The sequence below is a fragment of the Neodiprion fabricii genome, chromosome 3 (genome assembly GCF_021155785.1).
Source record: "Neodiprion fabricii isolate iyNeoFabr1 chromosome 3, iyNeoFabr1.1, whole genome shotgun sequence".
Lineage (NCBI taxonomy): Eukaryota > Metazoa > Arthropoda > Insecta > Hymenoptera > Diprionidae > Neodiprion > Neodiprion fabricii.
The window spans coordinates 20,029,386-20,053,798 of NC_060241.1; the positions used below are offsets into that span (position 1 = coordinate 20,029,386).

The window sequence follows — 24,413 nt, forward strand, 5'->3', positions numbered from 1 at the left end:
TTAAAGCCCGCAGCGTCGTTTGCGAACCCTGTATAAAGCTGCCTTGCAAATGGAAAGAAGACTCGTCGTAAGATGTTCATACGTGAGACGGGGTTTTAATTGCACATGGTGCGTCTAGGTATATTCATCGTTTTTCAAACCCCCGATCTATCCATGCGCGCGGAGTGACGCACGAGTGTGAGCTACTGTACGTGTGTCTACGTGTGAGACTGGCATAACGATCCCGTTTAAGAATCTGCCATCTCCCTCGTATCCACCGTTGCTCCGCCGCCCATTTCTCTCGCACTCCCTCTCTCTTTCACTCTCCGTCCCTCCCTCCGGCCCTCTTTATTTTTCTCTCCTCCGCATCCCGTCCACCCGTCTCCTCCCTCCCCCTCGCGTTCTACCACCACCACCACCCCTCGCGACAAAACGCGGCTAGAAACACACGCACACAAGCGAACTAACGCGGAGGGCGAAATTTCGCGATGAGAGGAGCAAAACACAGCTGACAAGAACGGTGAACGTGGAGGAGCGTGCGCGCGACATTTGCAACCTCGCGTGTATAATTGTTCCCCCGCCCTTGCGCCTTCCCTTTCTTCCCCTCTCGTCGTTCTCCCTCTCCCACTTTCTCCCTCTCGTTCTCCGCATATATTCACGTTATCGAGAGGCGGGGCATCCCTTCCACTGGTTTCCTGGGGTGGTCCATGGGTCCGCCCCCTTCCCCCTTCGCTCCAGCATCATCATCCCCACCGACGCGGGGGTGGAGGTACGCTCCAAGGTATCGGGAAAGGGAAAGGGAACGGTTCTTGATAGGAGGGTGAGGGAGGAGGATGGGTTGGGGATGGGAGGGAGAGGGGGGGGGGACTCCTCACCTACCTCTTCCTACGGAGATGCCTCGCTCGCGAGATGAAACGGAAAGAACTCGAGGGGTATAGCTAACGAGACGCCTCCGCCGCCGCCGCCGCGGCCCCCGACTCTCGTCCTCTCCTGGGGTAGGGGGAATGCTAAATACACGGGACCTTCCCGGGCATGCTACATATCTCCTCTCTCTCTCTCTCTGTCTCTCTCTCCGATGCTAGGTTCTCGACGCGGAGAGATCCCTGGAAAACGCGGGAGTTGGGGGGCGCACTTCGTTTCGCGCCCCTCTTTCGCCGACCTGGGAGGCCGCGGAAATACGACGGCGACGACGCGTTTCCTACTCTCCGCACAGACACACACACACACACGCACGCACCGTACATTGTCACCACGCCTGCACCCTCGGTCCTCTTCACCCTTATCCTAGAGCTCTGCACTACACACGCAAAACAGAGTCTAGCGCATACATACGTATATATGTATATATGTATATATGTTATAGCTTTGCGTACAGCCACGTGTGTGTGTGTGTGCATCGTCTATCGAAATATATAACACCGCGTTTCTTGATTGTATAATCGCCCGGACCAAGACGAAGAAGGGATCGCAAAACGCCGGAGGAACGGAAGGACAAAGAGGCTACGGAGGAAAGGGTGCACCAACGATGTACCTACCAAAGGGTGACCTCGCTCGCCGCTCCTGCTTCTTCCTCGGGCCCCCGTATCGCACCCGCGTCCTTGTACATATACCTTATTTCTAGTTTCCTTATTTTACCACTTCGCGATCCCGGTCTAACCTTTCTCGTCCCTCGACACTTTCGATCCTGCACTGTACAGACGTCCCCTGGTCTTACGTTTACACCGTTTATACATGCGATAGCGACAAAAAGAATGTGGCGTGAAAAGAAAAACGTTTTACCAAAATATCAGCCGATATTCCAGTTTTGTTTCCAGTTTATCTTTGTCATCGAATTTTCGGAAAATGCAACGCAGAAAAAGAATCAATATTAATATCATAAAATTACGACATAAGAAAGCTCCAAGAATAAGCCAAAAATATGTTGCGTTTGTACGGTTTTTTTTTTTTTTTTTACTCATACATCGGTCGAAATTTCGTTACAAGGGTAATTAATCTGCCTCTGTGTAGGTCTTGCGCATGTGTGTTAAACGTTTTTCTTATCAATCAATGTATCTTATAGTCATATGTTCCATTCGTTTAGTATACCCATGCAACGTGAGATATTAAATTTGAAATATTAATTTTTGTGTATTCATTACGCTGCTGTATACATATGTACATACTTGTCCGAATTGTTCATAATACATCGAACATAAATATGAAGTTATTCTAAATTGTTGATATACCACGTGTACCTAAAGATACGTATACCTGAAAATATTAAATGCTTGAATTCATTTGTTCAATTTAACGACGACGAAGCATTATTGTACGTCGCTGTATCAGAATTTAGATACACGCATATCCGTGCTCTGCATCTCATTGTGTACCTATGTACACACACATATGTATGAAGGAGTACATGCAAAGTATTACAAAACTATAATATACCTACACTGAAGACAGCCGTGCACGACCTGTGCCCGGAACGTCACGATGACTGGGCAAATTCCTGAACGAGAGTCCAATCAGATCGCGTGTCACTCGCTTCATTAGGTCGGATATAAGCCCGCATGTGCGGCCAGGTGTCCAAAGTGGGTATCCCTTTGCAGGACCAATCCGAGATCCACTCCCACATTCCTACTTTCACGGCGCTTGTGCACATGTAGGATATAAAATATCCGTGCAATTTTGCGTGAATAGCAAATGCAGAAATTAAAAGTGCAGACTAGAAAAATATACATTTCAAATTGCCTGATATTTCTCCAACCGGATTCCACGATTTAAGTCACCGTCACACGGCGTAATATCTCACGATTGAAATACCCATCCCGTAGAGTTATTTCATAAATGCTGCAACGGTGCATGGTATAAGGAAAGCTTAGATCCGCCTGTGTAGGCATCTGCATTGTCGTATCACGCTCGTAAATGCAGCAAATCGAATATCAGTGGCGTTCCGCGACGTGGTTGCCTACGCACAGGCGAATATTATCGCAAAATGATCTGTTATATACAGGGTTGCTTCCTGGAAATGTCACATGGACAATTTAACACCGCTGGCTAAATCCGCATGCATTTATGCAACTCGTGCTACATTTTCCGATCGACATTTGCCCACAGTTGAACGAGAGTGAGTCGGCCAATCGTGAACAATAAAACAAATATCGATCGTCAAAATTTACTCTCAATTCCGGTAATATTTACCCTGAATCGCATAACTGAGGGCGAATTCATCCCATGTATGTTAAATTACCGGTGATACGATGTCGCACAGAATAACTCGGCATGTGATTTAATCTTTGCCGTAAGCGCAAAGTATGCAGGTATAATCACAAACGCGCTGAACGCGATACCTTGTGAATGATGCAACACTGAGAAAAATTCAGTAAAACAGGTATCGTTAAAAAAAACCGTTGGAACATTGTTGGAATTGCGAGAAACGAGGTACGCTTAACCATTTTGCGCTATCGTCGATCCTTTTTTGGTAATTGATTTATTGTTGCACGAGCGTTAAATTTTCGCGCCAGTTACAAGAAAATATAGTAACAGTGATCGTAATGAGAAGGAACAGTAACGGATACTAGACTTTCCGGTAACGGCTGTAAAACTAATTTTCATCTTCTACCTAGAACTATATTTTTCGACTGTGGTAAAAAATGAAAATAGTTAAAGACTGAGCGGTGACCGGAACTGAAAATGTCTCTCAGTGAATGGGTCGCCAGCGAGATCTGGGAAAAAATTGACCGCGCCGCACACCCCGTGGGTTCAACTATGTAGTGCGGGAAGCAAGCGAAACAAGGTGGCAGGAAGGAGCAATGTATGTACGAGAGCAGGAGCTTAGTTGAGCCGAAGCTCGAGGTTCTTCTCGGGGTTCTGGAGGCCGTGCCGTGCCGTGTCGTATCGATTATTGTTGTTTGCGCCCTGTTCATAAAACAGCTATAAGGGCGCCTGCCTCGGTCCGGTGTTAAGGAGAGGCGCGCGCGCCTCGTCTTGCTTGCCTTACCTCACCACCTCGCATCGGATCGCATCGCCTCGCTGGACCACCGTTTACCTAATAATAGCAATAATATGGAAATGCGACGGGTATCAGCCGCCATCTAAAGAATCCTCGCTCCCCGAAGCCTATTGTTTGCAAATCCCGACGTTCGACTCTCGGCCCTGGGCCCACGGGGGCTGCTGTTGCTGCTGCTCCACCACCACCCCCTTCCTCCCCCCGCCCCCGCACCCTACTACCTGCTCACGTTGCATCGAGAATTCTTCAGCTCGCTTCTTCTCCGTCAGAGCTATTATACGCGCATGTATTGCTATATTCTTATGATATAAAGGAATCAGAATAAGGAACACGTATGCTTACACGCATCGCGTTTTAACGATGTAAATTTCTACGCGTGTGAGTTTGTGTAATCGGTACAACTCGTTACGTGCTTACACTGTGCGTAATCTAGTGATAATATTAACCTGTCCGATCGCTTATCTGGGCTTTGTATATGTTTCATTGCTTCGAAGACTGTCGCTCGGATCAGGCCCGATGTAAGAAATAATATACAATTTACAAGCGGCTTAACGAACGAACTGGTTTTGGAATTTAAAACGTCCGGGGCAAGCGATCGCCGCGATCAAGTCATATGCGGTAATTTAACGTGTATATATAGGTATGTTATAATTATTGTATATCTGAGGATTCGAGATCGTTCCAAATCCTCGTAATTCAGTGTCGAGATTCTTCGGTATGGCGATCGCTTTACAGTTGCTGAGGATTAAGAAACGAGGAATAATTTTGCTTCTAATAAAATTAGTAATTTACATTTATTCGGATACGGAACAGTGAATTCACCATACATTTACCGTTTACTCAATTTACAAGCACTATAAATTTACTACAAAATTTAGTAAATTCAAATTACTTTCTTTGCGTTCTTCCTATAAATTTTAATAAAACCAAAAATTTTCATTGTAAATTTCAGACAAATGCATAGCAATTTACGCCGCTGCACCGAATTTGTTAATTTGCAACTCTTTTCTACGGTAAATGTTCAGTAAATTCACAATCATTTTTAACAGTGTAGCGTGGGATACACATTTGTATGTAATATTTGTAGTCCTCGTGTTATGTCGCTAATCGCGCTTGTTTTATATGCAAGCGGACGTACAGCGATGCGCAAACGAGCCCAAGAGGTATGCACACGTATTAATACACGTAGAGCTTCGAGTGTGTGCACAAGAAAAGAGGGACTCCGATATCGGCACTGGACCCGTCTGTCCAGACTGCTTGCCGCCGTTGGGGATAATGCTATAAACCGAACTACAAGGTACCCTCAAAGAACCTCGTTCATCGGCTTCGTCGAGACAAGAAACGTGGAAGGTTTCGTAGACTGCGTTCGGCGATGCGCAAAAGGGGGAGAGGATTATTCAGTTCGTTATAAAATTATTCAATTCCATCGTTGTCCGAATGTCATTTACCGAATATTGGTTTTCAACCAGTTTTTCCCCCGAGTGTCAGACAGGATTTCGCAATTGGCGACGAAATTAGTAGAAGATCATTCGTCGTAGAAAGAAATCCCGTCAAGCGATAGTTTGACCGCGTGTGTCGGGTTGCGGTCGATGCGGGGGCGTCGCATACCGGCTTTGCTGCAGACACACGATCCTGTCAGAGATGCCTTATGTACAGTGCGAAACGAGATGTCGAAGCCGGATGGCGGTATAATCGGCGAACGGGTAGTCGTGTATGCGCGTTGGATCGGGCATGCCGAAAAATGGTCGAAAAGCGAGGGATCGAAGGTATCGAAGCTGCTCCGCGAGTCCGAAATGCTATACGTATAACGGAGGAGGGAGCAAACGCGGCGAATTAATTGTCGATGCACGCGGGGAGCGAGGACAGTATGTGCGATGCAACGGGGGCTTGATTTGTGGTCCGCACGTGTGTGTCCGAGGCGATGCAGCGCATACGACAATAAAGATAAATAAAACTGAGACCTCCGAGCCGCGGCGGCCCGGGAAGAGGGAAAGAGAGAGCCAGAGACCGAGGTGGTGGTGCGCCCGTCCTCCGGGATAAACGACAACGAAGTTGCGGGCGAAAAGAGGTGCGGGGTATATATCCAAGAAAGGGTGAAGGGGGGACCAGTCGGCAAACAATGCGGCAGCCAAACCTTTCCTGTACATGTTCCTATACGCGGCGTGTTATGGTAGTCGTGAACCGCGACACACACGCCGTCTACCCTTCCTCCTCCTCATCCTCCTCGTCTTCTTCTTACTCGTCTTCTGTAGTAGGTACCAACCAACCAACCAACGAACCTACCTACCTACCTACCTTATACCTCGACTCGCGGGGCTTTTATTTTTGTTTATTATTCAATAGGGCGAGGTGCTCGTTAATTGATGGCATCGGCCATCTCGAAGCGCGGACCGTCCACAGCAGATTCGGTTATTTATAACTTGGTTCCTGAATGCGCACGATCAAAATCTGCTTTGCTTCTGCCGGCAAGGGAAGCGTTAGCCTCGTGCCTGTCGACCCAGGATGCGAGGGGGAGGAGGTTCCTTTTTAAGGAAACCGCGCGCACAGGCGTTCGTTGACAAAATGAATAAATAACGTTACTGAATATCAGTTTTTTACATACTGTAACACACGGTGTATCAAGTTAAAGCACTTGTGTTTACATTGCTCGTTAGCGTGTTATCTGGAATCTGGGGTATATGTCTGAAAGTATGTGAAATTTTTCAAAAAAGATGCATAGTTATTCTCTTGTGATTTCTGGGTCACAAAGGATTGTAATCAGTTTTCGTGAATTTTCACTTTATTCTTGCATTCGATCCAAAACGCGAGAAAATAACATGCAGAGAACAATTTTTAATCGGTACGTCATTTGAAAGCTTCGTTGTTGTGGGTAATTGTCGTACATACCTGCATTGAGAATATTTTCATCTGCTGTAGTTATAGTGGAAAAATCTAGTATAATTCAAATATTTTTGATTTTATGCAAGAAAATATCGTAGAAGTTGCAATCCCTATAATTTCTACTCCAAAAGGGTATGCATACGTATCAGGTTCTTCCCCGTCCGTTGTAGTTAAATACAATTGGCGATTATTTGAACATTAGGTCTGTTCAATTAAGTAGGTACATTTGCTTTAATTAAATAAGACCTTAGCATCAATTTATTGTTGCGCCAACTTTGAGTTATCTCGTCAGTTCCAAAAAAATATACGTATGGATAGTACGAGTGACTATAATCAAAAAAAAATCGTACGACGTACTAGAGATTTTCTGGTTACAGTTGGAAAACTTTATTTTATTTTGAACCCGGAACTATATTATTCCGTCATGGCAAGAAATGAAAATCGGTAGTAGAACTATAGACATAGTAACCACAATTGAAAACTTTTGTTGTACAGAAATGAAATTAATTAAAGAGTCCAAAATTGAATTTCAGTCATCAATTAGAATGCAGTGTATAATAAGTTTGAAAAAATCAATCCTAGCCATAAAATCTATATATTAAAGTTGGAAACCGAATTCGGATGTTCGGATATCCAGAAAGTGACGTCACCGAAAATTTTTTCTATTCTGACGTCAGAGCTCGAGAATCTATGACGACCAAAATCAGTGAGCAGAATTCCTCAGTTCCGAAATGAGCGCTCAGATGAGAGGACGTACGGAAATCGCGCTCCGTGAATTTCGAGCACCAGAACCAGCGCTCCGTAATTTCTGCGCTCAAGGTTCGCTACCTGGTGAAACTCGACTTCCAGGGAAAGGGCTCCGTAGTTCTGGCTGTCCATGTCCTTGACCTGGTGAATTTTGACCAAGCGCTTCGTAGTTTCTACGCTCCAGGTCCACTACCTAGTGAAACTCAACATCCAGGACAAGTACTCCGTAGTTCCCGCGCTCCAGGTTGTCTAGCTGGTGAATTTTGACGTTCAGGAAAAGCGCACCGTAGTTTCTACGCCACAGATCCTTTAACTGGTGAATTTCGACCTCCAGGAACAGCGCTCCGTAGTTCCTGCGCTCCATGTCCTTTACCTGGTGAATTTCGATCGCCAGAACGTGGCGCTCCAGGTCCTTGACCTGATAACTTTTGACCTTCTGGACTAATTTTCAAGTTTACAAGTTTGATTATTGAGAACGTTATGTTTTGTAGTATCAAACCAATATGTATGCTTCAGATAACATTTTGAATCCAAAAAAAAAATCGAGCGACCAGGATCAACAAATTGCAATTGGCGAGTAGTTGGCATAGTATACATGTACAGGAATACATGGCAATAACGTCATTCGATTAGAGCTAAATTTGCAGTGTGTCGTGTTTCAAATCTGTTAGCACTTACAATTAGCTGATTGTTCTGTGGTGTTTTTTTGACGAAATTTATTGTCGTAAAATCACAATACGTAATACTTACATGCATGTGTCAACGTGAATTGTAGCATTATATAGAAAAAATCTTACTGGCAGATTCGGTTTGCGCCACATGCACAAATACAGTGTTCGACGACGAGTAAGCGAGCGCACAAGCACAAAAACCAGCTACACTAGACATCCAATCCCGAGCGAGGGTTTTAAAACTAGTGAAATATAAAATTGTGAATCAAGACGCACGTTGAATATTCTATATGCGTAATGTTTCCTGATACATGTGTAGTTCACAAGTAATTATTTAGTTGACAGATAATCACGTTTATCGTGGTGGTTGTGATTTCTGCCACAGACTGCTCGGCCGAGGTTCCATGCACGTGTTCTCGTCAGATCAGTTCAAGAAGCTAATGACAGCCAGCAAATACTCGGGATCGTGGAACTCGCTCCTTGATTTGGGAGCCGGCGACGGTGCGACGACTTCCCACATCGCCCATCTCTTCGGCAACGTTTATGCCACAGAGATATCGCCACCGATGAGGTGGACCCTTGCCCGAAGAGGATTCACGTGAGTCATTGCATGAACCATGATTCGGAAATTGGAAAAGTCACAAAAGTGTGTTTTTTCATGTAATTAAGATTGGATCACCACTGCATCGGTATTATCATCCAGCAGGATATAAATGAAGAAGTTCAAGTGTTCATGTATGAGGTTGAAATTTGTAAAAAAAAAAAGCATAAAGAAAATTAATATCCGAAAACGTGAGAAATATTTTGACGAAGCTAAGTTTGTGAAATATGAGTATATATTTCGTTTCTCGGGGTATCCATTGATTGTGAGTTTCAAACAGTGATAATGAGATTTTTTCCTAATACTGCATCGTTACGTTTGCGTTACAAACTTGAACCTCACAAGTTCGTCTTAAAACCGATAAATCAGAGTTTCAAACGGTTCCACGAGAAATACGAAAGGATTTATTAACCGAGAATGACAATCGTTATACTGAAATAATAGTTTCACCGTGAATCTACTTACCCGCATTCGTTAGCCGAAAAACAGTCGTTGCATCCGAATCGAAGGGCTTCGGCTAGGGAGCAGCGGAGCTGTTCGTATATACCTGCTATAGCATCGAAGTTCTCCATCGCGCGGCAAGATCTTAATTGAAGTCGTTTCAATCACTTAGGACTTAGTTCGACGATTCCACTCGCCTAAGTTTAGTGCTATTGCCAATTGCCAATTGCCGGTGGTCGTTGAACGTTCGGAGAGGGAGGGATTTGATTAAAGTAGATCTTTATGGGAGTTTTACGTACCGCGACGTCGGGCTCGAAGCTGCAGCGGTAGTCCGTCGAAGACGACGTTAAATTTTAAGGGTTGAAATCACCTACTCCCCAATAATTTTCACGTCTCGATTATATCATTGCTCGATGCACGATCGTTGCGCGAAATCGTGTATAAATACGAGAATATCTGCCATCTCCAGGGTGCTGGACGTTGATAATTGGCACAAGGAGGTGAGCAGCTTCGACGTGATTCTCTGCCTGAATCTACTGGACCGATGCGACAAGCCGAACACCTTGCTCAGGCGTTTGAAATCAACCTTGTCGCCCGGTGGACGTCTCGTCGTCGCTATTGTTCTTCCGTTCAGTCCCTACGTCGAAGTGGGCGAAAGAAATGACCACAAACCGTCCGAGTACTTGCCGATAAAGGGAAACGGCCTCGAAGGGCAAATAGCCAGCCTCATTGACAGAGTATTCAGCCCCCTTGGGCTCAAGTGTCTGGCGTGGAGCAAACTGCCGTACTTGTGCGAAGGGGACCTAGGACAGGCCTTCTACTTCCTAGACGACGTCGTCTTCGTCCTCGAGGCGGAGGATGTAAGTATGATGTATGGAGACGTATGTCTAGTTGAAATTGTAACGCGAGGCTGAAGCTAGCGGTAAGAATCAGCAACCAAACGTTCCAATGTTCATTCGAATATGGTAATTAAGTCCGAAAATTAAAATTTTGTGAAATACCTTGAACTCCAAATACTTTTAGAATTATGAGGATAAAACTAAACTGGATATTTCTACTTCCACAAAATTTGACACTTTTGGCCGCTATCTCTGGCTGATAGCTGCAGCTTCATTAATCGTTCAACTTTCTTTAGATCGCTGTCAGAGTATAAATTTGTGAAAATTCTCGTAAGACTTGTTCGGATCTTATGAAGGATCAAAAAATTTTTAAGCAACAGCTAAATTTTCTTCTTTCAGCAGCAAGCTTACTGTCCAGCCGATAATACGGGGAGTAAATCTGACAATGAGACGGCGAATTATGTGCAAGAGTTGTAGGACGATGAGTTATGGATTATAGAAGAGAAATATATATGTATATATCAGGCGAGTGTTTCACACTTGTAAAAACTTTAATATAATATAATGTAATATAATATAATTGTTTGTTTGTTAGTTAATTATATACGCAATCTGCTGGAATACAGAAGAGCAATACCGGGCAAGCGACGACAATTTTTAGTGTGCACACACAGAGCTGTATAATGTGTATAGAATTCTTGTATTCATGTATATATGTACGAATGTAATATAGGCAACGTACGTACGTACGTTATTTTTACGCAAACGGTTATAATATTGAATCACGGGTTCACAACAGAGCGGTGCAATTAGTTTTACATACTTTATTTTTATTAATGCGTGAGGCTATCAAAGTCTGGACATCGAAAATAAAATCTCTGTATCGTAAGTCAATCCCAATGCCAAATGCTTTTTCACACGGAATGCAAAGCAATTTTGTTCAATGTAATCCGCAAACCTAATTAAACCGAAAACAAAAACGAGACTAGTTGAGTTTCCTCGTTGTGTACCAATTAAATTCATTACTTAACGAACGGAATTTTTTCCCTAGACTTTGATAGTAAGAAATTAATAGTACAGTATTACAGTGATATTTATTAAATGTATGTGGAGTAACTACTTGTAATAACGCGATAAAATCAGCGGACTTAACTATTAGTACGGTAGCGTATGATTATAATGTGAATAACAGTTAATTGATATAAATACAGTTTCACTGTATGTATATCAGTATATGTAATATTGCAGCAGCCAATTAGGTACGAAACGATAAAAATAACTTACGGACCTATGATATACCGTATGTGTATAAAACAAGTCTGCAACGATTTATACAATACTTAGAGAAACAGAAAGCAGAGATTTTAATTATACTCACTTACACCCGGTCAATCCGTAAATTTATCATATTTAATTTTGCTATTTTATAGCCGAGGCCCACATTTCTATTAATATATGTAATTTCATTCCAAGATTTGTTTTTTAAATTTCTTCTTATTCTCTCGTTTCTAACTTTCATATATAAAACTATCTCACATACAAACACTCAAACATGCACGCATACTTTAGACAAATTGAGAACGCTGTCTTGATTTTGTTTGATTCATTCGTTGATATTAAGCATTGCGTACTTCAATAATAATAATGATAAGTGTACGCCGTACATAATAACAAATTATATTCACTATCAAATTTTGATAATATTACTACGTGACGATCGCGCACTTTTCGAATAACAATTATTATTATTACGCTATCATTAATATAATATTACTTATGAAGCACTCGTTGAAAACAGTTCTACCTTGAATTGGAGTTCGAATAGAGCAGAATATTTGTTGGCGAGTGTGTTTTGAATCCAAAATGTAATATAGTTGAACTATGATTAATTGCACATGTATAGAAAAATCAAAAGGAGTCTTGAATTTCATGTGTTTGAAAGCGTCTACAATCATACATCAATTCGAAAGACCTAAATGATTCTGAAAATAGTATTATATTGTCCGAAATAGCGGAAATGAAACAAGTTTTTTTTATTCGTATGGAGAAAGGCATAAAAATAAATGAACAAAATTCATGCCACACGCAAATACTCATCATTTATGTAATAGCTAATCTCGATCTAGAACAGTTAGACTTGTTCCTTTGTGTTAATTGTTCACCCTCTTCTTCTCAAATCAAAAAATGAGAATCATTTTCAACAACGTCAATAAATATAAATCTCTAGAGTAAAATAAATATTTTTAAATTTGGTGGGAAAGCAAGGATATGTTGAGAAAAACAAATTTTTGGCTTCGCAAAAAAACTATAACAGAAATTGTCAGGCTTTACCTAACGGCCAAAAAATTTCAGTCTTGTTTAACGGACCAAATATACATATACTATATCCATAATATAGCAATATGTTTGTAGAGAGTTATTCAAAGCTGATTATTGTTTACGCAACTAGCTGCGCTAGTCGAGTTCTGAAACACTCTGTACATTACGTAACTATACATATATATATTATTATACATAGTGTGGAAATGCATTGTTAGACGATACTAGAAAGAAGAAAGAACTATTTCTGAAAAGGTGTCAAGTTTATATCCTTCTCATGGGACGAGTTTTAGGGATTGTTTGACGATACTAGAAAGTGGAAAGAACTATTTCCGACAAGGTATTAACCTAAAATCCATCTCACGGAGAGAGTTTTAGGCAAATATTGCAATACTTTATCGCTGGATAAGATTAAAAAAGTTTTTCCCTACGGACAAAACAAGCAGAAGTACACTACAGCATTGATTGAGATAATACAGAACCAGTTCGTATGGGAAAAATATAATCTAAGAATTTGAGATCGCAAAATACTATGAGAAAATTAGAACCATGAGGAGAGTATAATAATAATTGTATGTGATGGATGATTGAAAACGAAGCTGCGTCTTTGGAATAAATAAATAAGCTATAGGTATATATATATAAATGTTACAGCGAAACCCTGGATCACATAGATATAAAATACACGTACATACATAGTATTGCATGAACATAACATAGTAAGTCAATTATATATCATAACTTTTACAATTATAACAAGAGTTTATTCTAAAGACGCAGATGTGATTTTTTTCTGTTTAGTTTAGTTTACTTTTTGCACCATCTACGTTTATCACAGACCACGCATGACTCGTTTTGGCTCCTACCACGTCAACTTCTAAATGCCAACAACCTTTGAGCAATCCATGGGGGGAAAATCAATCAGTTTTAGACTCGATTTAACGGCCTAACTCATACTCCGTCTGACTAGAACACCGAAAAGACTGTTTGAACCGAATAAATACGGCCTAATCCAACTTACGCTGCTCGCACATCTCCTCTAGTCCACCTGCCTTCCTGCAGAAATAGAAAATAGTTAATAAATTGGTACAAATTATTATTACTAATATCATCAACTGAACTAAAAAAAAAAAGAGAAAAAGAAAAAATCAATTATGATTTCTTACAATGTGGGGAGATAAGAACTTCCAGAATGATCTAATCGATGCTTATCTTCATTTTTCCAGCTCGAAACGGGGATGTGAGGTGGTGGCAGAAAACTTCTCAGAGACTGAACAAGCTGTATTGTATCGACCAATGCTGAAATCAACAAATTATTTTCTGTAAAGTATTCCCTCCTGTTTTAGGAAATGGCCAAGTATAAAATATTATTGTAATATGTAAGAAGGTCGAAGCCAGTTCGAAAGTGCACCCTGAAGTCAGGCGCTCGCAGGTTTTAATATTTAAACCTGTAAATACACAAGAATCATCACTACTATATTGTTTCAAAATTCTATTGAGTATATTGCAATATTAACGGGGTATATAAACAATAATAATCTCGTCACTTCGGTGATAATTCCAAACAAGAAATACAAAAGTTCAACAAATTATTAATTGCACGTAAATTATAGACATGTGGTTTCAAAACAATAAATGAATATAGGTGTAGAGATATTCGATTGACTATAAATGGATTATTAACAATTATGCCATACATTATAACGTACAGAATTGAAAAAGAATTCTCTTCGTAGTCTTATCATTTACCATTATCGAAGATATATTCATTCAATCCCATAAAACTCACTTTTTTGTAAGGCCTCAGACTGTTTACCATAAGGTTTACACATCGCTGGTCTAACACAAGCTTTCATCCGCGCCATGTTCTTCATCACTTCCGCAAATGCTCTTACAATCTTTTCTTGTCCACCTGTAAAGTGTAAAAAACAATGACTCAAACATACCATATCATTAATAAATAACTCATGTAAACAGGTAAATAAATAGCTGCCCACCTTCTGAGTTCGATGAAGACGATCGAGAGCCCTTGTCGCTGTCAACGGACCAAGCTCCGTTATGCAGCGCGAGCAGATCTTTGTTGGCATTTCCCAAGCTTTGAAGATTGCCCAAAGCACCTAACCCGCTAAGTCCATCGAGATTGTCCAAATTTGCCCTCAGAAAATCAGTCAATTTATGATCTGATATTGGAATGCTGGGTATGAGTGGCTCGTAGTGCTGTTTGCTGGCACATTTCTTTTCCTGAGAACTAGGCCGGTGAGGAATATTAAGTGATGGACGACTTGGAGGACGTTGGAGATTCATTTGGTTTCCGCTCCGCATTTCCGACGAGCCAACCAAATCAACTACTGAATTGGTCATGTGGGTATTGGATGGAGCAACACTCATAGTCTGTGGCAGCAGAAGAGTTGCATTAATCATCGTCTTACACTTTGCCTAAATTTTATGTTATGTTCTAGCACAAGCGCATGCAAAGTCAATACAATTCAATAAATTACCGTCTGAAAGTCAGCGTTGTGGGGAAAGCTAGAGCGTAAAAGAGATGCTGTTGTTTCGTTGTCTTGAATGTAAGTCGGACCCATGTGATTCATTTTCTGACTCATCTCGAGCTGATTTTTGTAATAACGACACGCAGGATTGGGACAATTCTGTACCACTTCAATGATAAACTCTTTCTCCATGCCAAAACTCTCTCGACCAATGGTGTACGACTCCATAACGGCTCTTACGGTACCTTCCATACCAAGGTGAAGACCGTGTGGGCCATTCATGTGCTTGAGCATAACTGCGTTTGCAAAATGTTCGTATGGCAATATTATCTTGCCATTTTCTCGTAGGACCAGTCTGCCTTGCGAATCTAAGGCAACTCTGGACGCCATCATCCTGAAACAAGATTGAGTGTGCTTAAATTTTTGGTGCGTTTTCCTATTTTTCTATCATTTTTCATATATATATATTTCATATATATATTATATGAAATGAATATATAATATATTGACTGATTCTCATCTCACTGAAGGTAAGTGGTGCTTGGTAACATGGAAGCCTCCTTAAGCTCAGTAAAGCATTGGAGTAACTCGATGCTCGGATTCCAACCCTTGTTTTGCAAATAAAGCTGCAGCAGCATGTACATTTTCTCAGTGACATATCCAGCCCCGTTCGCTCCCCCCGGATAACCACCTCCAGGAGGTCCCATCTCTGTCTGCATACCCTTAGCCACTATATTTTTCATAGTTTCCGCCAAGTCCATTCTGGAGATAATAATAATAATAATGATTAAAAACACAAATTAGATAATGTGCGATATACGTGGTGCTCGGAATTGTTTGGGACCAAATAACAAGCTATTGTTTACCTCAGAAAATCTGTCAGAATTGCGGAATCAGTGACATTTTATTCCACGGTGCTTTTTTCTCTGTTTTACTTCGTGTTTATTGGTACACGAGAAATTTTGTAGAAAAAAAAATAATCGGTCTGTAGACATGTTTGATATCTGCCACGAATCCCGGGTACGCCGCGAGGCTAACGATATTTATTGCTTTCGGCCATTGTTGTTTTCGGCAAATGCAGAAGCAGCGGGCGGCAGTCAGTCGGTGCCCAGGGAGTGTGAAAAAAACATTAGCCGATTAAGCCGCCGCCCCCCTCCTGTCTGGCTTTATATTATTTCGGTTAACTTACCCCAGCCGGTATCACCGCAGCATTCACAGCACCGTTGTTATCACAAATTTAGGGCCTAATCGCCCCTATACTATCATTTTACAATTAATTAACTACTTTGCATTTGCAAATATAACATAAATCGCAATTATTATATCCGCGAGTATAGCTTGGCCGTACACCCGCCAGGGGCGGTTGGTAAATTTTCTACGGTTTGCTCCCTGGAAGCTTTTAGCTTATACGTCACTTCCGCGACGCTCATCAGCGACCAGGCGTAACTTCCGTTTTCGATCCTTCCCGCGGTGGAACGACGGTCACCGCCATTTTCATTTCATCTCTCCGAGTTGCCGTGCCGTGTCCACGTTTCGGGTACGCGGTCCCGAAACATTAAATAAAAATCCGCTGACATCGGCGGATTTTTACGAATTCGAAACACCTATCAGGTAAAGTCTTGTTCATCTAATCAGTCTCTCTCTATATCATGTCGTATTTATCTTCCCAAACAACTTCGTAACCCGAGAAATGCATTTTCATCAAAACTACGTATAGGCGCGGCGGTTTTTTTTTTCTACCCGACAGCTTATTCATCGCGATTATTTCTCTTTGCAGCATGGCAGCCTGAAACTTATCTGCGAGCACGAAGCTAACGCTGACAAATTAAACTTCTTATAACGGATTATCAGCCGCATTCACGATGTATCTGTATAATCTAACACTGCAGCGCGCCACCGGCATCACCCATGCCGTCCATGGTAATTTTTCCGGCAGTAAAATGCAAGAGATACTTGTTTCACGCGGCAAGTCGCTCGAGCTGCTCAGGCCCGACCCGAACACTGGAAAAGTTCACACCCTCTTGACCGTCGAGGTTTTTGGCATCGTCAGGTCTCTTATGGCCTTCAGGCTTACGGGGGGCACCAAGGATTACATTGTCGTTGGGTCTGACTCTGGTCGCATTGTCATTCTAGAATATATTCCTGCTAAAAATGCCTTCGACAAGGTGCACCAAGAAACCTTTGGCAAAAGTGGTTGTAGAAGAATTGTACCTGGACAATATCTAGCCATTGATCCAAAAGGAAGAGCAGTTATGATCGGTAATTATGAGAATTTAAATTTTTTACTCAGCTTAACTGTGACCAGTTGTGTGCTAAATGATGCTGATCTTATGATCCGTGTTTCAACTGATTATCCATTGATTACAAACTTACAAACTGATGGTACTATTAAAACTGGTAGTTTTTTTAATTGAATCAATGTAATCTGATATTTTCATTTCTGACGGTAAAATTTGCTTTTTCAGGTGCTATCGAGAAGCAGAAACTGGTTTACATATTGAACAGGGATCCAGAAGCCCGTTTAACGATCTCGTCTCCCCTTGAAGCCCACAAAAGCAACACTTTAGTCTATCACACAGTTGGTGTAGATGTTGGATTTGAAAATCCAATGTTTGCCTGCTTGGAAATTGACTATGAGGTGAGACACACATTCCTTGTGATTTATTTGCAAGGGTTGTGAAAGGTAATTAATTTTGCTTTTCGGCTTCCCTGTACAGGAAGCAGACAGTGATCCGACTGGAGACGCAGCTGTTAAAACTCAGCAAACGTTGACCTTATACGAGCTTGATCTTGGATTGAATCACGTAGTGAGAAAGCACAGTGAACCTCTAGAGGAGCATGCAAATTTCCTTGTTTCTGTTCCTGGAGGAAATGATGGTCCCAGCGGTGTCCTTATCTGTTCGGAGAATTACCTAACTTACAAGAATCTTGGGGATCAGCACGATATCCGTTGCCCAATTCCCAGACGTAGAAATGATTTGGACGACCCTGAGCGCGGGATGATCTTCGTCTGTTCAGCAACTCACAAAACCAAGAGCATGTTCTTCTTTCTTGCCCAAACTGAGCAAGGGGATATTTTCAAAATCACCTTGGAAACTGATGAAGATATGGTAACGGAAATAAAACTCAAGTATTTCGACACAGTTCCTGTCGCCACAAGCATGTGTGTCCTGAAAACAGGTTTCTTGTTCGTCGCCTCTGAATTTGGAAATCAGTAAGTCTAATTTTTAGCTGAAACATCATGTGCTCTTTTTATCAATCCGTTTATTCAACCAATTACCAGTAGTTTCAACTTTTGATACTGATGATGTGAACCATTTAAGGCTATGTCGATTCAGCTTCCAATTGATCAGACGTGTTTGTAATTGTTGTACTTAATTGCAGCTACCTGTACCAGATTGCTCATCTTGGTGACGATGACGACGAACCAGAGTTCAGTTCAGCAATGCCACTTGAAGAAGGTGATACCTTCTTTTTTGCTCCCAGACCACTCAGGAACTTGGTTCTAGTTGATGAAATGGACAGCCTATCACCGATCATGACTTGTCAGGTACCTAAAACTGAAACTACTTTTTCAATATCCAAAATTAGGGAAGCATTTCCAAGTAGGAGATCGGATCACCATTGCACTTTCTCCTGAGTTGTAATGCGATAGAAAAAATTCCTTGTCGCCTTTGTTTTGTACTATTACAAGCCGAAGTGAATCAAGGAATGACAATCACTTGAGATGTTTTACAATCTCGTTATCCGTGTTTTGGGACAGCAAAATAGATCATTTTGCTTGCTTCGTGTATGCAGGTCGCTGATTTGGCCAATGAAGATACTCCTCAACTGTACATGACTTGTGGTAGAGGTCCAAGATCCACGCTGCGAGTTTTGCGTCATGGTCTAGAAGTTTCGGAAATGGCAGTCAGTGAGCTGCCTGGAAACCCAAATGCAGTCTGGACAGTGAAACGAAGAGTTGACGGTTAGTTCAAGTTTTATAGTTCAAAAGATAAACAGGAACGTTCTGTTGATCCACTTGCAAGAAGATGCAAGACTGTCGTAGCCCTGGAAACGTGCAGTGTGTTCGTTTCATTTCATTCATTTGCAAGATTTTTAACGCAGTATTCAAATCCGCTAGCTAGAGTCCGTTTAAAAAGAATATTAACGAACCTGGTGGCTTGATACACTTTTATCAAACACCAGTTCTCTCTTTCAGGCTGCCAGCGAGCTAGTGGTTGACTGATGCAATGCAGAAAGACTAAAAGGTGAGGATCTTATCGATGGGTCTGGGATAAGTCCGACCTGAGAAACAAAACGAAAAAAAAACTTAGTAAAATACGTCGCCCCTTGTACACCAAGATGCGGTCATTTTTCCGCGCGTCTCAACGTTCTTTACATATTGGTTACTTAACTTTCCTAATAATCTAGACGAATCCTTTGATTTCGGTTACAGAAGAGTATGATGCATACATCATAGTGTCCTTCGTCAATGCCACTCTTGTGCTTAGCATCGGTGAGACTGTTGAAGAAGTAACGGACTCTGGTTTCCTCGGTACGACACCTACCCTCAGTTGTTCTGCCCTCGGAGAAGACGCCTTAGTACAGGTAAATTTATTGTTCGCCTTCAAAATTCTAAACGTAATGTCAAATGATCCTACAAATCTAGTCATCTTATTGATTGAGATACAACACATCAAGTTTATAAATAATAATGCACTGCGGTATCTCCAGCGCCTGGTCAACCACGCATTGGTCGCAAAAACAGTGCTAAATCAAAGTATCGGGTTTCGCATCGTTGGAGCACACTGTCACTCAAATGTGTTCTCCTGGTATATTAACCCGAACACTTATCACATGTAACTATCGGCCGCATATCCAATATATGCCTCGAGTACAACGATGTGTAAATTGAATGTCCATTCAATTTCTTTCCCTTTGTTGCAGGTATATCCTGATGGAATTCGTCACATTAGGGCCGACAAACGAGTAAACGAGTGGAAAGCACCAGGTAAAAAGACCATTGTAAAATGCGCTGTGAATCAACGCCAGGTTGTGATTGCCTTGACGGGAGGAGAACTGGTATACTTTGAGATGGATCCTGTGAGTTAGATTTCTATTTCTTGTGGATAGATCGCACAGTTTGTTCTCTCCACGATGTACCTTATTCTGTGGAGATGTATAACGTGCAAAAATTAATCCACTTTTGCTTCTTCTGTCCAGTTAATACTGGTCTGAGTGAAACAAGGGTGAACAACATGCCGTTTAACGTTCAAATTCTGAATAAAATGAAGACCTGCAATTGAAGTTGTATTTTATTACAGACTGGCCAACTGAATGAGTACACAGAGAGAAAGAAAATGCCATCCGAAGTGATGTGCATGGCCCTTGGTAACGTCGCCGCTGGAGAACAAAGATCCTGGTTCCTTGCTGTTGGACTTCAAGACAATACAGTCAGAATCATTTCCCTAGATCCATCTGACTGTCTGGCACCCAGAAGTATGCAGGCCTTGCCTGCAGCTGCTGAGAGTCTCTGCATTGTTGAAATGGGGTCTAAGGAAGCTGACAATTCGGAAGATTCTGTCTCTCAGCAATCAAGTTTATACCTGAATATAGGTAATTTTGAAACAAATGCTCTAAGATTTTTATAAATCCTGAAAATTATCTGATGACCAAACGACAGTTCCCTGAACATTGATGAAAAACCTGCAGTGCTGATTATCTTTTGCTTTTCAACGAACTGGCAATTGTGTGATTTCAATTATGCTTAGATTTGTATCTTGTTTTTCAGGTTTGCAAAACGGCGTACTTCTTAGAACGGTTTTGGACCCGATTTCCGGTGATTTAGCCGATACGCGAACTCGATATTTGGGGTCCCGACCGGTAAAATTATTCAGAATAAAGATGCAAGGCAATCAAGCGGTGTTGGCGATGTCCAGTCGCTCTTGGCTCAGCTATTACTATCAAAATCGTTTTCATCTGACACCTTTATCGTATGAAAGTCTGGAGTTCGCGTCCGGTTTCAGTTCCGAACAATGTCCTGAAGGCATAGTCGCTATATCCACAAATACTCTGAGGATTCTAGCTCTCGAAAAACTTGGTGCTGTTTTTAACCAAGTCAGTTTCCCGCTTGAATACACGCCACGTAAATTTGTGATTCACCCTGATTCTGCCCATCTAATCATCCTCGAAACCGAGCATAATGCATACACTGAAGAAACTAAGCAACAGAGACGCCTGCAAATGGCCGAGGAAATGCAGGAGGCCGCTGGAGCCGAGGAAGCGGCTGTCGCCAGGGAGTTGGCCGAAGCTTTTCTGTCTGAAGAACCAAATGAAGCTGTATTCGGCGCTCCTAGAGCCGGACCGGGGCTGTGGGCCTCAACTTTGAGACTGATGGCACCTGCCACTGGACAAACCTTGGAGCTACATCGATTGGAACAAAATTACGCCGCTTTATGGTATGTTTAATTTATTTATGCACCTCATTGTTTTCATTTCAAGTTTATTTCTGTAGCTTTTAACTAAGTGTATTAATTATTTTCACAGTTTGTCATTAGTCAGATTTGCTAATCAGGGTGATCAACAATTCCTCATCGTTGGTGTAGCAAAGGACTATCAGCTTAATCCTAGAGTGAGCAACGGCGGGTTTTTATACACCTATAAGTACGTATAAAAATGCTATTTCGTTATTGTGTTGTCGATTTATTTATTTATTTTTTTCTTGCCAAGTAAAGTTATGATGAAAAAATATCACATTAATTTCTGTATCTTGATGATATACCTGCAGTTCTGAAAACACAAGTCAATATTAATATTACGATGTAACCAAGAAAGAATTTTATTAATCTAATTTTTATATTTACTTCATTCGGTTCCAGAGTAAACATAGACTGTACAAACCTTGAACTTATGCATAAAACTGTGATGGACGAGGTTCCTCTGGCAATTTGTTCTTACCAAGGACGAGTCCTGGTCGGAGTTGGAAGGATGTTGCGTCTGTATGACATGGGCAAGAAAAAACTTCTTCGAAAATGTGAAAACAAGCACATTCCAAATGCCGTGGTATCAATAAACGCCGTAGGTCAACGTATATACGTTAGCGACGTTCAGGAATCCGTATATGCAGTTAGATACAAGCGACAAGAAAATCAACTAATCGTATTTGCTGACGATACGCATCCGCGATGGGTCACGACAACTTGCGTTCTTGACTACGATACTGTCGCAACGGCTGATAAATTTGGGAACATTGCTGTGGTAAGTATCTTTATTAACGGTCATTGAATTTCAATCAATTTTATTTTGGCCTAAAAACCAATTAACCCCATTCTTTTACGCTATTTTAGATTCGCTTAGCTTCAGGAATAAATGATGACGTCGACGAGGATCCAACCGGAAATAAAGCACTTTGGGATCGCGGACTGCTGAACGGAGCAAGTCAAAAAGCCGATACCGTGGCGTGTTTCCACATAGGAGAGACTGTGATGTCATTACAAAAGGCTACGTTGATACCTGGAGGTTCTGAAAGTTTGGTGTACACGACGTTGAGTGGAACAGTTGGCGTCCTCGTGCCATTCACGAGTCACGAAGACCACGACTTTTTTCAACATTTGGAAATGCATATGAGATCGGAACATCCGCCGCTCTGTGGTCGCGACCATCTTTCATTTCGATCTTATTATTATCCTGTCAAAAATGTAATCGACGGTGATCTTTGCGAACAGTTCAATTCGATTGAACCAACCAAACAGAAGGGTATATCGGGTGATCTGGAAAGAACGCCCTCTGAGGTCTCAAAAAAACTTGAGGACGTCAGAACTCGATACGCCTTCTAAGCTTATTATGAAAGGGGTCTCCCTTTGAGAAATCACACCGTAAAGTGAAGTCGCGCTCGACTGAATGACCCTTATTGTGTTGGAAACATCATTCAGACCGTATAAGGTGACAGGGTAAAAATATTTTACGGTATTGATCTTACACTTTCGACTTCCCTTTGTTTAACGGCGGGCTGTGAGTAAAACTCGCTGATGTTTTTTAAGCTAGTTAACTTTGGTAAAAAAAAAGTAGCAATACTTGCTATAATGAAATACTCAATTATCGCCCAATACATGTATTAATAAGAGAAATTGTAGAAAATGTAATTCCACGAGTATGAAACTCTGCTTCGACTGCACAAATTTCATTGTTTAGTCTATGAATTTGATTCGACGTCGAATTTTGTTAGAATTAAAAAACGAAACGCCGACCTAACGAACTCCGAAGTTCGTCATAAAAAAAATTTCTCTTGGCTTATCAATTGAACTTTAGAGCGTATAATTTTCGCCTACTTAATGTGAAGGAATGCAAGAAATTCTCTAAAGCATATCTATTATTCGATTACCCAGATTCACGATAAACTTCCTGAAATAAAATCTAGTTTTTTTAATGATAATATTGCTTTGTGAGTTAACCACAAAAGTGCTTTGGAGCAACTGAAAGCAACATTAGACTTGCAAAAATTGAAACACGCAATCACAACGTTGTTAAGACTGATTAAAAGTGAATTAATAAGGCAAAAAATCGGTACATTGTTCAATCTCAACAAATAGTTTCAGCTTGTCAATATAATTCATTTCCGAATTTTTTATTCGAGCGTGGTATCGTGTTCCGTTGCTTGAAGGGGGACGGTTGAATGGCTCCTTGTATTAGAATATGTTCGGTTGTATTTATTATTATCACCAACTTCGTGAATATTTGACTAATAAAAAGTGGCAATGGATAAAACTAATAATTGCTTCAATCAAATCATAAAACTTTCAAACCGGACTGTCCTCATCTTCATTCCGCATCAGCTCCCGTTTGTACGCCCTTGAAGTTCTCTGGAGGGCTTGGATCCTCTCGATGTGTCGTGTATGGGCAAGATGAAAAGGCAGGAGTCCCCGCGGTATTATCGATCATTACAGAACCGTGGGAGGGTGCGTGTGAGCCGCAGAAGATGGCTGTACGAAGCGTCAGAATCTCTCTCCCTCCTACAAGTCACAAACATCCGTATCCCAGCGGCATCAAGATATGCGTCGGAGCATACAACGCACGGGGAATCCAAATCCGCAATTTCGCGGATTTAAGTTGCTTCAATCTGGCTGCGCAAACGCGCTACCATCTGGATCTATCGACTCGCTGCAACTGGAATATCGTCAGCCGTATCTGACTTTCTTCACATCGGCAGACATTATGCTGGCTGACTCCGAGTCGAGGAATCAATGAATCCCCAAGAGTATTTGGCTCGCGAGAGAGATGATGAATACCTCGCTCCTTACCGAGACTTATCGCGGCGATTCTGCGCAAGCAATTTTGTGGTACATACAAGCTGGGATACTAAGTCAAGGAATCCACGTAAAAATCAAGAACTCAGAGTCTTGAATTGACGTTTTGTTCTATAATGATTTAACTACAACTACTAAGAATTGGACTAAACTGTGTATAATAATGATCGGT

At 41.6% G+C, this 24,413-nt stretch overlaps 3 protein-coding genes across 6 annotated transcripts in view; 2 read left to right on the forward strand and 1 right to left on the reverse strand.

The window, feature by feature from the left end:
- Positions 1 to 15,124, forward strand: part of LOC124178997 (protein-L-histidine N-pros-methyltransferase) — a 32,329-nt gene extending 17,205 nt beyond the window's left edge. Inside the window, exons 3-6 of one of the 3 annotated variants that reach the window (XM_046562911.1) lie at positions 8,654 to 8,866; positions 9,780 to 10,170; positions 10,549 to 10,674; positions 13,695 to 15,124. In XM_046562911.1, coding sequence (XP_046418867.1) covers positions 8,654 to 8,866; positions 9,780 to 10,170; positions 10,549 to 10,626 — 682 coding nt within the window. In that variant the 3' untranslated portion in view covers positions 10,627 to 10,674; positions 13,695 to 15,124. Of the gene's footprint in view, positions 1 to 8,653; positions 8,867 to 9,779; positions 10,171 to 10,548; positions 13,489 to 13,694 lie in introns of those variants that run through there. The other 2 variants (XM_046562912.1, XM_046562910.1) reach the window with 2 other exon arrangements.
- On the reverse strand, positions 13,265 to 16,291 carry LOC124178996. 2 transcript variants are annotated; one of them, XM_046562908.1, is made up of 8 exons: positions 16,147 to 16,282; positions 15,824 to 16,006; positions 15,483 to 15,719; positions 14,967 to 15,351; positions 14,466 to 14,859; positions 14,258 to 14,380; positions 13,635 to 13,767; positions 13,265 to 13,524 (listed from the first exon to the last, which is right to left on the reverse strand). In XM_046562908.1, exons 3-8 carry the CDS (start codon positions 15,716 to 15,718, stop codon positions 13,476 to 13,478), a joined length of 1,320 nt encoding a protein of 439 aa, XP_046418864.1. In that variant the 5' UTR covers position 15,719; positions 15,824 to 16,006; positions 16,147 to 16,282; the 3' UTR covers positions 13,265 to 13,475. The 2 variants fall into 2 exon arrangements, with proteins under 2 accessions (XP_046418864.1, XP_046418865.1); XM_046562909.1 differs by lacking the exon at positions 15,824 to 16,006 and having other exon boundaries at positions 16,147 to 16,291.
- Positions 16,292 to 16,422: 131 nt separating this feature from the next.
- On the forward strand, positions 16,423 to 23,706 carry LOC124178994 (splicing factor 3B subunit 3). Its single transcript, XM_046562903.1, has 13 exons — positions 16,423 to 16,568; positions 16,735 to 17,216; positions 17,423 to 17,595; positions 17,675 to 18,171; positions 18,342 to 18,507; positions 18,756 to 18,924; positions 19,396 to 19,547; positions 19,887 to 20,042; positions 20,264 to 20,555; positions 20,731 to 21,397; positions 21,486 to 21,602; positions 21,818 to 22,196; positions 22,286 to 23,706. Exons 2-13 carry the CDS (start codon positions 16,820 to 16,822, stop codon positions 22,772 to 22,774), a joined length of 3,654 nt encoding a protein of 1,217 aa, XP_046418859.1. The 5' UTR covers positions 16,423 to 16,568; positions 16,735 to 16,819; the 3' UTR covers positions 22,775 to 23,706.
- Positions 23,707 to 24,413: the final 707 nt, after the last annotated feature.

Coding starts and splice junctions, on each gene's coding strand:
- LOC124178996 (XM_046562909.1), bottom strand. CDS start 15,718: ATGGACTTGGCGGAAACTATGAAAAATATAGTGGCTAAGGGTATGCAG. Junction 14,860..14,966: donor ACAACGCTGACTTTCAGACG/GTAATTTATTGA, acceptor CTGCTGCCACAG/ACTATGAGTGTTGCTCCATC. Junction 13,525..13,634: donor AGTTCTTATCTCCCCACATT/GTAAGAAATCAT, acceptor CTATTTCTGCAG/GAAGGCAGGTGGACTAGAGG.
- LOC124178994 (XM_046562903.1), top strand. CDS start 16,820: ATGTATCTGTATAATCTAACACTGCAGCGCGCCACCGGCATCACCCAT. Junction 21,398..21,485: donor CAAAATTACGCCGCTTTATG/GTATGTTTAATT, acceptor TTATTTTCACAG/TTTGTCATTAGTCAGATTTG. Junction 21,603..21,817: donor GGGTTTTTATACACCTATAA/GTACGTATAAAA, acceptor ATTCGGTTCCAG/AGTAAACATAGACTGTACAA.